General features: G+C 37.6%; 1 protein-coding gene across 1 annotated transcript; it reads right to left on the bottom strand.

Moving 5' to 3' along the window:
* Positions 1 to 425: 425 nt before the first annotated feature.
* Positions 426 to 13,123, bottom strand: slc2a15b (solute carrier family 2 member 15b). The gene is made up of 12 exons (XM_081362558.1): positions 12,880 to 13,123; positions 9,951 to 10,049; positions 9,024 to 9,184; positions 8,794 to 8,918; positions 7,927 to 8,072; positions 7,598 to 7,730; positions 4,472 to 4,659; positions 4,261 to 4,371; positions 3,958 to 4,059; positions 2,852 to 2,927; positions 2,285 to 2,412; positions 426 to 2,117 (listed from the first exon to the last, which is right to left on the bottom strand). The coding sequence occupies exons 1-12, from the start codon at positions 12,922 to 12,924 to the stop codon at positions 1,872 to 1,874; spliced, it is 1,560 nt and encodes a 519-aa protein (XP_081218684.1). The 5' UTR covers positions 12,925 to 13,123; the 3' UTR covers positions 426 to 1,871.
* Positions 13,124 to 13,726: the final 603 nt, after the last annotated feature.

The following is a 13,726-nucleotide window of genomic DNA, read 5'->3' as shown; positions in this document are numbered from 1 at the left end:
GTCTCTGATCTCTTGGCAGGTGTTCTCCAAACTCAAAATAAGAAAAAGTATGGAAATACAAAATACAAAAAGGGGGCAAATAATTGTTTCCGAATTGTTAATTTATTTCATAATGTGATTTTCCCCCACTTTCAATTCTTTTACTTCAATGAAAGGTTAGATTTTTGCTTTTTTTTTTTTTTTTTTATAAAATATCAAAAGGATTAACAGTGCAGATTTATTTATTACAGCCATCTTTGATCATATTTACCAAGGGGACAAATAATTCTGACCAGCACTGTAATTATTTTGTTAAGTGTGACGGGTGCGTAGCCCACCTCACATATTTGGCCTCTACCAAATTGGTTATTTTTAAATTTAATTTAATATGTTTTTGTTATTTATCTAAATCCCTTACTGTAAGATAAAAAAACACAGCACAAGTTAACAAGTTAACAGTTTATTAAGTCTTGAATGTACAGAAGGGTGCACACTTCTTATATTCCTCTTTTCTGTTTAACTCTACCTAGATTCCTCTGGTCCATGGTGTGAGAGGGAAAGGGGATATGCTTCAGTCTCCCAATTCGTGCTGTTCCAGAGGAAATGTAACTTTATTTTATTTCATTCAGTATTATTGTTATTTGGTAAAGTATTATTTTTTAATTTACCTCTATTTTTGTTTGATAGAGGCTAGGTATTTACAGCAGAGTTGGGAAGAGCAGAGGTTTGTCAGAGTTGTCCAGCCACAGTAACATCATGACCTGCTGATCTTAGAGTTTTTGTTTTGTTGTTACTTTGTTATTTGGGCCTGTTTAATTTAGTTTCAGTTAACTTCTATCTTAAGTCTTTGATTTTTGTATGGACTTTGTTTGGAAATGATCTTCGTTACATCTGCCCCTGTATATTATTTTGTTGTTGTTGTTCTTCTTCTTTTTTTGGAGTAAAATAAACCTTCTTTTCATCTGTCCACTACCTGTCCTGCCTGTTCTTGGCCACGACCACCACATTAACTATAATAAGGCTGCGATTAAAACTAGTAGTAATAATATTAAAACTTTTAGCCATGTTGTACCTGCCTGGTCACAGATTTCAACAGGCAGGATGAATAGAAATCCTCTTTATCTTTAAATATACAAACCAAATAAGAAGCACTTGACAAGTTCTTTGGTTATTTGTAATTTAGCTCATGTGCTCTTATCCAAAGAGACTTGCAATACAGAAACAGTTCCCTGCAAAGCAACCTGAGGACAGTTATGTGGAATCAGAACCCATATGCCGTTACATTTCCATGGGACACGCTTTACAATTTTTATCATCACAAATCACAAATGATTCTTTACTATACTAAAAAGGTTCATGGTGACTATGGTTCGTCGCACTCCACAAAAACTCCATAGAGGAACACTGTCATTCAAAAGTCCAAAAATGTCCAATCCCAATTCCCAAACTTTTGAACAGTAGTGTAGTCCATATGACTTTTGCTCTATAGACTGTTCTAAGCCTTCTGAAGGCACACGATGGCTTTGTGTGAGGAAGCCCACAGGCAGTTCAAATTAAATGTGGAGAATAATGCAATTTTGTAGCTTTTTAATAAAATGATGACATCTTCAAATGAACTCTCAAATATGGCATCTAATATGCAGTTTTGACATTTGGTTGGCAGTCAAGCAACGATGTCTAATGTTGTTGATTTCCATCGAGGCTCCTTTTTTGTCAGATAGATGTGAGAAATTTGTCTGATCATAACATGGCTTTCAAAAGACCTGCATTTGGGCTGCTTTACTGGTGCTTTTGTAGTAAATACTCCACAGAATAAAACATCACATTCTCACGGCACTCAGAACAGTGTTTTGGAGCACCAGAACACAGCACACGGCCCTCTTTTCTCACAACTATTTCTCTATCCTATCCATTTTTTCAGACACCAGTGCTCCATATCCATTCATCTTTTTGAGCCTGAGTTGGTCAGTGGTTCCCACCGGCTGGTTTTCAATGTCACAAGCGTTTCTTGAGGCGAACATCTCACTGATCTCCACAAAGGTTTTGTTCTTTGTTTCAGGGATGATGAAGTAGACGTAGGCTGCCACCCCCACACACACAGCACAGAACACCAGGTAACAGAACGCTCCAGCTGACATCTGAAATACAATGCAAATCTGGGATTCAAATCTATCATTTTAACCTGGAAATGAACAACAAACGTGTCTCTCAAATTAGCATGCTGACAACATCATTTGCAAATAAATCAATTGTGAACTGCATTCTGTTCGCAATATACAGCGAGCTCTCTGAAGAAAAGTCGTACCTGAAGGAACGGAAAGACAAATCCCACAGTGAAGTTTGATATCCAGTTGAGAAATCCTCCGACAATGTAGGCAGAAGGTCGATGGGATTGTTTAAAGAGCTCTCCTGTCATGAGGAATGGGACACCAGCTGTGCAGGAGCAAACATAATAGCATCAAAGTCATATTAATAAGATATATTTGAAGTCATTTAAAAAGCAACACAACTACATGATGAGTTATGTAGCATATACATAGTACATGACTCAACATGTTCTTTTGCAAACAAAATACAAATATACTCCTTCACCAGCAGGTGACACTAGTCTATCAAATAAAAGGCTTATTCGTAGCAAACCGTGGCTTCATTTTAGAATTTGTATAATTAGCTGCAGCAGTAAATAACAATAACATCTATTTACAAGGAAAGTGCATTAAACCATGTCTGACAGAGTTCATTTTGCTAGTATCATTCCATAAATATAACTGATTTAAAACAAACAAATATAAAGGGCAAACTTTAAGAGTAAGATGCACATGAAGGCATGAAAATGAGAAAATGAGAAATTCCTGTTCAGTGAGATCCTCACCAGGCCCAATGCAGAATCCAGCGATGATTCCAACCACACAGGCCACACTGATGTACCGCATAAAGGGTAAATGAGCCTAACCAAAGACAAAAGTACAGGAGATCAAAATATATGAAAGAAAAAAGAAAGTTTGAGGTTGCATTAAACTGATCAAAAGTGAAAAAGAAGACTTAAATTCTTACGAAAGACTTATATGTCAAATAAATGCTGTTTCCATCATGGTTTTTAACAATAATATTAAGCAGCACAACTGTTTTCATTGGTCAACATTGGTCAAACAAGAAATGTTACAAATCAGCATTTTAGAATTATATTCTGAAGGATCATGTGGCACTGAAGACTGTAATGGCTGAGTAATGAGCTTTGCCATCACAGGAATACATTACATTTGGAAATATATATTAAATTAGAAAACTTGTATGTTAAATTCTAACAATATTTCTGTCACGCCTGACAGCCGGAGTGTCTATTATGACCACCAGAGGGCACTCCCCTCATGTCCTTTGCCATTCCATCATGAACTACATTTCCCATAAACCTTTGCCTGGAATCATTATGTGTGATTACATCCACCTGCATGTCTATCGGTCTTGGAGCAGTCCATAACAATTTCGCACTATGTCTGCTTTTATTGTTTTTTCGATCATATAAATGCTGCTTTGATGAGACTTGTTTATACACACAAACACGCACACACTCGGTTTTGCTATCTTTGTGGAGACTCTCCATAGGCGTAATGGTTTTTTATACTGTACAAACTGTATATTCTATCCCTTTACACTAACCCTACCCCTAAATCTACCCATCACAGAAAACGTTCTGCATTTGTACATTTAAAAAAAAAAACAACATAATTTAGTATGTTAATAAATCAATCCATTTCCCTCGTGGGGACCGCTGACTGGTCCCCACAATGTAGGTGATTTCAGGTTTTACTATTTAAGTGGTTTTACAAGATAAATCTTGCTAGACTTTGTACATTTCCTAAAAGTACCTTTAAGATACAATTAGTTATAGTAATAATTCATAACTAATTAATACTTAAGTGTCAAAAATTCTTGAGGTCATTGAGACAAGAGCAAGTAAATATTGGTGATCATAATTACCTGTAACATGAGGGAGAAAGTGATTCCAGCACAGCACACGCCCATAAAGCTGAAGCCACCGATCATCAGAGGCCTCCTACCCACACGCTCAATAGTAAAGCACTGGACAATTCAGAGAATAAGCAGATTATGAATTACTCAGTGTTACTTAGGAGCCAGTAATATTATCAAAGGTTAAAATTGCCATTCTCTCAGCACAGAACCTAATATGTATGTACAGAACAATCACAATTGCAAAAAACAATGTAACTTGGTTTCCTAATAATTACGATGTGCCTTTGATGTCAGTCATTGTGCTCTCACCCCTACGAGTCCAGCGATGACTTCTATGGCTCCAGTGCCAACGGTTGTGTACTGAATCTGAGGAGCAGGAATGCCGGCATTCTCAAAGATGGTATTGGTGTAAAACCAGATCTAGAAACAGAAACCAGGTGTTCCATTTTATTATCTCAAATAACGTCATTGCCATTTTATGGTAATTGTCATAAGCAGTACCACTGTTAAAAACACAGACCGCATCGATTCCGGACAGCTGCATCCCAGCATTGACCACAATGACTGTAACAAGCTGCCAGCGAACAGAGGGATCCCTGATGAGCTGCAATACAGAGACAGTGTCCACTGAGGACAAGGAGCGCTGCTCCTCCTGCATCTCCTCTACCTCAGCCTGGATGTTAGACTTAGTACGGTACCACTTCAGTGCTGCAAAGAGGAATCAGAATCTGAGCGTCATTATATAAGAGTATCGGCTCATCAGATCATGTCAGAACACCAGTGAATCAGAACAGTAGAATACAACAGATCGCTTTGGACTAAAGCATCCGAGTGTGAAAAAGAAGTAGGCCTATGCTTAAAGTCCCCCTGTGGTGAAAATCAAGTTTTTAATGCTGTTAAAACATTTATGTGGTATTATGATGTGTGGTTGTGTGATTATACTGTGTGGTGATAAACCATGTGCAAATTCAAAAGTTAACACCATTGCTGAGTATTTTGCAGAGTATTACAATGCTGGCCTACTTACACACAACCCAGCAAGTCCATGCTGTGAACCAGCTTCACCAATCCGTTTTGCTTGAAAACAGCATGAATATGCTGGTCCACCAGCTGAACCAGCACTATACCAGCATAAACCAGCCTGGACCAGCATGGAATCCTTAGCTGTGTCTGGAACCGCTCACTAGTTCACTCTTTCACTAATCCCTACATAGTGAATGGCAGTTGAGTGCACTACATCAGCAAAGAATTCGGACGCTGACATAATTATCACGCGCCAGAGAGCTCAGACAATTTGTCATAAACATTACCTACCCATCTTTAATATTTCCTTTTTTTGGCTGTATGAATTGTATGTAACAATTGTATGTATTTTTCACGTTTATTGCGTTATTTGATTAAAAAAAAAGATAATAAAAACACTTGCTTGTCATATTTATTTACTTTTTACATTTATATGTGAAAATAAAAGAGAACAAAACACTACACAACACATTTGTTTATTCAAATATAGATATAACGGTGTACCAGGCGTCTGGTCTTAGAAATGATTGTTTTCTAACTCGCGTGCACCGTTGCCATGGTGACATTTTTGTTTATTTTTCATTTGCGCTCTATCGCCTTATCGTGTTGGATTGTGGGAAATAGTAGCTGTTTCTCAATGTCAAGGATACTTCCTTGGCAGGACTGGTCCTTCCAAGTCACTTCCTTCAGAGGCTAGGCGAGGCTCCTCTTTAGCATTCTACTGTCTATGGTTTTTCAACGGCTTTGGAACAGGCTAGCAAGTGCACGTCAGTGCGTCATAACGTCAGTGAAAATGAAAAACAGAGCGTTGCTATGGACGCAGTTCTGTTCACTCAGGCAATATAATCGTTTTTAAATCAATAAACTCCTTTTTAATCATATTGATTATTTGACTGTCAAGTGTGTTTAAACAGTGCAGGTCAATTTGACCCATAACATGTAATTATTTTTTTAAAACAAATGTTTGGTAACATAAATATATTTACATTTGAAAGCATATGACCCGTTAACGCTCCGACTCCGCGTTAGTCCGTTAACGTCCAACATTTTGAATTTTTTGAACAAGATAGCAAAGCTGCGCGCATAGGATTGTGGGTGATTTGAGAGCGCGAAGAGCGCGAAGGCTACACATATGCATCCTTTCCTGTGTATGGGATATTTTTCGAACGAAGGACTGAGTCCTTGGTGGAAATTCCGAGGATCCTCGACATTGGAACAGTCCTTCGACGGATGTCGATGACGTAGCATCCTCGAAATTCTGGCTTCCGAGGATACTTCCTTGACATTGAGAAACGCCTACTGTCTCAGCAAGTGTACATCGTATGTACACTCGAATTCAGAGAGGATTGTGGGTAAAAGTAGTGAAGAATGTAGGGAATGATGTCGTTCACTCAGAATTCGGACACCACTACAAAATGGCCGACACCCTAAATAGTGCACTATATAGTGGATAGGGAGCGATTTCAGACACAGCTCATGCTGGTTTATGCTGGATTTTTCAGCAGGGTATACATCTTCAGATATGCTTCAATTAGGAACTCAACATGATGTTAAGCCTCATAACATTATGAGCTACATTTTGCCATGATGACAATATCAAAATCATCCCCTTAAATCATGCACAAATATATCATAATTCTGTATGGACATGTCTTTGTTTCTACTTCTACTTTTCTCTAATCCTGTCACATTCTTTGCTGTCAGTGAGTTCTCCACCTGGTAGCTGCAGTATGACTGATGGGCCTCTGTAATGGCGCCATTATCTGAAGAGATTACAGTAAGGACAATAACTATAATCTTATGAGAGTCTCCTGGTCTGGCCACTAATCCCTCCAACACAATTCAGTCAGCTTTAATGCAGTGAAGTGAGAGGAAACATTCAAAAGAATTTCAAGAATCCATTCTTTTCGCGGAAGATTTTAAGTATTTTTTGGTTTCAAACTTGACACACCAGAGGATGCATGGTCAGTGCTTTCCATGCAACTATAATGAATGGGCACTGATACAAAAGCTCCAATAAAAGTATCATCACACTAGTCCAGGCAACTTATGTGCTGTATAAATCTTCTGAATTTAGACAACTTTCTGAGACAAAATTTTGATATTCACTGATAATCTTCATTATATTCTCAAAAAATCACCTTTTGTGTTCCAGAAGAAGGAAAATAATACAGATTTGGAACGACATGATCCACCGTCCTCTCTGAGTAGGTACTTCTCTTGAATTAGTAATTACTTTGTGACCACTAAAAAGTACATTCTATTTACTATATATACAGTATGAATGTGTGTAGCATGAATGTAATCCGGACGTACTGTACAACATCCCTCATGTTGTCATTGTCATGTGACCAGCGTCAGTTGGGTCGCTTCACTGCCATTCACAAATCCTCTCTAATGGCCTCATGGGATAGTAAAGTGTCCATCATTTGCACACTTCAGAATCTCGCCAGAAGTTGCAGAAGTCATCAGAGTACTGTCCGCCTACTGTTTTATGAATACTGTGAATACTGTGGCATACTATTTTTCAGCTACTAAATAGTAGGGAAGTATGCCATTTACAGATGCAGCCATGATTTGGATATTTGGGTGAACAGTTTCTTTAAGTAAGAAAAGTCTTTACCTGTGATAGTGGCATGAATATTCCGCTTTTCCATCAACAGATATCTCGGACTCTCTGGGAACCACGGCAGCAACATGAGCTGAATGAATGTAGGCACCACGACTAGGGAGAGAAACAGAGGCCAGTGCTCTTCCTGTGTGGAACAACCAAATGATAATGATAAGAAGACTTAACAAGACTAAAATCAAAGCAGTAACAGATCCGTTTAACATGACAAAACATGCTGGTACAACAAAAGTTAAAAATATATCAATCAATACAGTATATCTGAAATATTCATAACAGAGAAAGAAAATCAAATGTTTTAAAATGAAATAGAAAGGAACAACCTTGCCCAAGATCTCATGGAGTCCTAAAATCTGAGCGATAAACACTCCTATACAGATGAAGATGCTGGGCACGAGTCCTAGGAAGCCCCGGAGATTCTTTGGAGCAATTTCTCCCAGATACATAGGCACAACGCTGAGAGCTATTCCTACAACAGCACAGTAGAGGAGGACATATCAGTACAGCAGAAAAATACATAAGATGAAATTAAATTACTGATGGCTCTAGAAATCCAAGGGGAAAATTCAAATCCTAGACAGAGTCAAGTATAAATTTTTATGAAGGAAAGAGGTTCTCTTTCTAAGGGAACGGCGACACTGCGCCATGGTGTTGACGCTATGCGAATGGCTTCAGCATGAGCCAGAGTCTGTGTGTAGTGACATGTGACGTGTAATACACGCCAAGCCATTGGCCGAGGACGAAGTCAGGTGACGCAATGCCGTGCGTTCAAGTCTACAAAAAAAACCTGCGCAAAAGTGTCACCAGCTTCTTGTCTTCAGAAGCCGCTTTGTCTGCCAATTTATTTCCAAAACTGTCTGTCTCTGTCTGTTCAGAGCAGGAGTTGAAAAAGAAGTTTAGGAGATGAGTCTCGCTGTCCCCCCGATCTATTCCTGGGGAAGATGGACGCAAGTTTTTCCGCAAATGTTCTTTGATTGGAGCGGAGCACGCCCGATCAGCTCTCGAGGGGTAAGGTGATATTGCACCCTAGGCCAGATTACGTTCTGAAACGTAACATTTAGTAAAAAAAAATAAAAAAAATTACGTCCCACAGAAAAAAAGAAATTCATATAGATTTGGAATTGCCATGAGGGTAAAAGATGACAGAATTTCCATGTTTCGCATTAAAGGCCTTAAATGAAATGAATTACCTGAATGTATCCCTGTAATGAAGCGCCCAATGATGATCATCTCCGGAGATCCACATAATCGGCTGAAGCCCATCAGCCCTCCAGCGATAAACACCAGAACTGTGCTGTGTACCAGTGTCCCTTTCCTACAAATTAGGAAGATGCGCAGAACATTCAAGCAGCTATAAGACTTTAGCCTTGAAGCTGTGTAATGTATTAAATGCAATTTATGTATAAACCGCAGACTCTACCTCCCAAATCTGGTAACCTGCATTCCCACTGTGAGAGAGCCAACCAGGCCTCCAATGGCAAATATAGAAACAGTGACTGAGTACATAAGCGTGAGAGTCTCTTCATCCACTCCTGAGCCATTCCGCCTCACAATTGTTTGGTTAAAAAAGTCCTTTATATACTATGATAAGAGCAAATACAAAGAAAATATGACATTGGGTAGCTCTTAATTAATAGACATTTCTAATACCTTGTCTGGGCACAATTATAATATATGATAGGCAGCGATATGAGATTCAGTTACCTAAATGATTTATACTAACTTATATCACACACTTAATTCAAGAAAATTTAATAAAATGGGCCTCTAGAGTATTATGTAATTGAATGATAATGTAAAGAATGATAGCAAATCAAAATAGCAAGTCAAAATTACACAGTGCAGACATGTTGGCATAGATTAATGTAATCATCGCAGAGAAAAACTCACTCTCCCATTTGTTTGCCATTGTCATTTAATCTAAATGAGCATGAATTTATGGCATACATTTTTAGCTTCTCCACTACTCTTTCGCAAGCAGTTACACAAGCTTTCAGTACGATCACGCTCTCACGCTTCTAGTCAGGACTCGTGACTTGTTGGCAAGAGTATGTGCCATTTCAAGCCTTAACTGTAATGAAGATTGAATTATTTCATATTATTTAGCACTTGTGTAGCGCTATTGACATCTGTCATGGTTTAAATAGCCTTCCTTTACATTAAATGTTATGTCAGAGGGCACATTTTAAGAGCATTATTAAAAAGCCCTCAATCAACATCAGAAGAAAAGAAGTGAACAAACTGTGATTCAGTGTTTCAGCAAGTAAATGTTTCATTCCGGCTGCATAAAAAACACGTTACTGTATGTGAGGCTAAGTGAAAACTTGTGTTTGTTGGTGTCAGTCACCTGAGCAGGAGAATTAACCACAGCCAGGTTATAACCATAGAGCATGGAGCTCCCAAAGGAAGAGAGGAACGCTACTGCCAACAGGGATGAGGTTAGATGCTGGAGAAACATGAGACAGAGACAACCATTTTTAATAACATTCCTTCATGTTTTTGGAATGAAACTTTTCAGATGATGTCTGGCACTTAGATTAAACACATTAATCTGAAGTTTCTCACATGAGGGTTTTTTTTCACAAGGAAGCTGTTTTGGTAAGAATAGGAAACTATATGAAAATGAACAGACCTTTCTTTAATCACAAATTCTCTCTTTAAGCAGCTTTGGGAGTTCAATGCTGTTGGCAATGGTATAGGCAGCATGAGTAGATTACAGAAACATTTGCATTTCAATACACACTGCAACAAACATGGACAATGAAGTAAGAATTTTCTATCTGGAGTGCAAAATCACACTTTAAGCATAAACGTGTTAACTTGTTTAAAAACAGTACACTGAGTCTGAAGTATTGGACTCTGGCACTGATCCATTTAGCATGTGACTGCATAAGCGTGAACGTGGACCATGACTAGATCTGGCATGGGTGTTCACTGCCCAGGCAAACTGAGTTACAATAATTATCCTGCACATGAACAAAATTCTCAACACTATCACAACCTGCTAAAAGTGTGAAAGCAGTTAAGTGGAAGAAATTCTCAGCTGGAAAACTGAAACCATGAAGTTTGGCATGTGTAAAAAGTAAAGAAATTCCTTTATTATATTTTACAAACCATCTTTGTTCTGACTTATAGTGGTAGTATATTGTAGTATGAAAGACTAATTGTATTATAAAGTAAATTAGTAATGCATTGTTGGAGACTGACATTCAAAGAATTGTTTCCAAATTTTCTCATGAGCAGCTGAAATAGAGTAACAACATGTAAGCAGGATCTGAGGTCAAATTGTATGGGTGGGACCTTGTCACAGGGCCCAAAAAGAGAACAGGGTTCTCAGTAAGAAAGCTTTTCTGCATCAGGCACAAGATGTTCACAAGATGCAGTAAATTTCTGGAATTTTTCAGTGCATAGAAAAATTGAGCCATAACAGTAACCTTTCACATTTTGAGTCAATGGTTTCTTATAGTCATAAATAATGTGTTCACATCATTCATTCCAATAACTCCATTAAAGGATTTAGGATTTTTGTTGGCACGAGTAATTTCGCATAAAGAGTTAGGGTGCCTACTGCATACAGCCTTATATACAGCCTTTGTCGTTGCGATTAATCTCTGAGTTTGGTTTGGTGTATCTTTTTTGAAGAATTTTGAATCCCTTCACAGAAAATGAATAGGAAATATAGTTCCAGTGTACTGCATCCAGGTCCGCATGACAGCTTTCACATTACCAATTTTACATGCAAACCATGCATGCTCCGTTTTGACTAAACTGCCAATGTGAAAGCCCCATATAAACAAATCTTTATGATTTGGAGTTACCGTTTGGGATAGGGCTGTGGGTCCTGTTTACAAAAATATACATTTACTACTACAGTAATAAACAGTTTTGATTTTTTCTGCCTGACAAGATGTGTTACATATGTTATTTTCTAAGATGACACCTTTCTTGCAGCCATTTTGCTCAATTCCTAGAGAGTTTGCAGCTTGCTAAAATATTTGGGAGCATATGTATTTATAAACTTGACCATGAGTTCTCGTTTATTTGACGAGACAAAAGCCAAATAAAAGACACTTTGGACCACTGCCTTTGAATTCATTTATAAGAACCATAAATTAATTGATAGAATCTCTAAAGAAACTTTCTAATGTTGGGCTTCCTTCACAGAAGTTTGAAAGCACAAACCAAGGATTCATGAGCCATTCTATATGCTGATTGGCTAGAGGCATTCTTTAGCAATAAATGTAAAAAAAAAAAAAAATTTGGGCGAAGGAGATATTAAGAGCAGTGCTAGTACAGGTAACTGAGGTAACAGTATAACACATGCTTACGAAATTGGCCATCATTACCTCTAAGATACATTTATGATTGTTTGTTTGAGAATTTTAAATTATTATATATAAGAAATTAAAGGTTGTTTTCATACACTAATAAAAACATTCAAATCATTGATAACTGTTGTGTGCTTTCGTTCTGAGTGTAAAGTACTTGGGTTTAGTTATATCACGAGTAGTAGACATAATTCGTGTAGCTGTAGTTTTTATCAATACATGTGAGGGAACGTTTAAAATGTCTAATTAAAAAACGACATCTATGCTACATAAATCAGATGTCTAACAGACATAAGATTCTAATCGTAAACGTCTCTGATATGTCCAATGGATGTCATTTGAACATCTGACAAGGACGTCTATGCGACGTATTCCAGATGAGCAAACGCCCAGATGATAATGACGACGTCACACAGATGTCTGCTGGACATGCGTGTGCTATCTGGGAAGAATGTAATAAGTGTTATATTTACTTTGAAAAATACATAGCCTAATCTATAGCCTACCTCATTAGAATCAATAGACGCCTGACTAAGTCAATAACTGATAATAATTGAAATGCAAATAAACAGGCAATATGCACTTCCCAAGTTGGGTTTAGATTAGTTACAGCTTTTATAGAGAAGACATTGCAGGTAAAATAAAGGCTTTGCAAACAATCACGCTTACAAAATAAAAAAATATATATATTTATTTCTTTATAGGCTATACTGCCAATGTCTCCATGTCAATACGAAGGAATTCCAAAGATGTCTAATGACATGATAGAGCCTTTTAATCTAGAGAAAACATCATGTTTTATCATGTTTTGAAAGTTTTTTCTCTCTCTCTCACTCATGCGTCTCAACGTCGCGTCAGAAATTAAAGACACTACAGCATTTGCATGTATTAATAATAATAATAATAATAATAATAGCCTAATATGCAAAGTAATTTAGGCCTACTTACCCCTCTAGATTTCCCATTAGGATCTATCAAAACCTCCTCTGCCATATGAGCACAAAAGAACGAGGCCCTCTGAATAAAACTCGAATGAGAGCGGGTATTGTTTTTCCCTAAAAACGTTACACCACCGGCATCCCAATGCAGGCTATTTCGGGAAAGAAGGCGTGCTGTATTATGATGCTCATTTAAGAGAGGAGGTAGAGTATATGACGTTCAACCAATCACTGCTTGCTGTCAAATGAAGGTCCGCCTGCAAGTATTTCCCACCATTTTAAAAGGTCAAATTGGAAGACTGACATTGTCACATGCTAACAACCCGCGTGATTTAACTCTTTGTTTAAATTAACTGAACCTTTTCAGCTGACACTATTCCGCTTTTTTGACAACCTGTCCCATAGGAAATAACTGAAGAGTATACTCAAAATGAACCATAAAGGAAATGCAAGAAATAGTTGGCAAAGTTAGCTATTTCTGAAAATAATAATAATAATAATAAAATTGTAGAGTGGAGAATTTTATATTTCTTCTTTTCATTTCATAATGCAATATTTACTTTCCCATTGAAAGCAATTAACAGTGAACAATGGATGAAAGACACTAAATAGACATTTTTAGCCTATATTATTTGTTACTTGCATCAAAACCCCAAAGCTTTGCCTGAACTTTTAGTGAACTGTTTGTGTAGCCTATTTAATCAGATTCAATAGGTTAAGTGCAACCGCACAACACTGGGCACAGATAACAGAAGACCAATGATTCATTGTTTTGCTGTGTTAGATGTTTGATTCGTTGTGCATCATGAAGATGACAGACTGATGGAATTGAAACTCCTGATCCCATGTATCACCAC

This window comes from Scardinius erythrophthalmus, assembly GCF_964197995.2.
Source record: "Scardinius erythrophthalmus genome assembly, chromosome: 3".
NCBI lineage: Eukaryota > Metazoa > Chordata > Actinopteri > Cypriniformes > Leuciscidae > Scardinius > Scardinius erythrophthalmus.
Note: the sequence above shows the minus strand (reverse complement) of the source record. Positions and strands in the feature narration are given on the sequence as shown.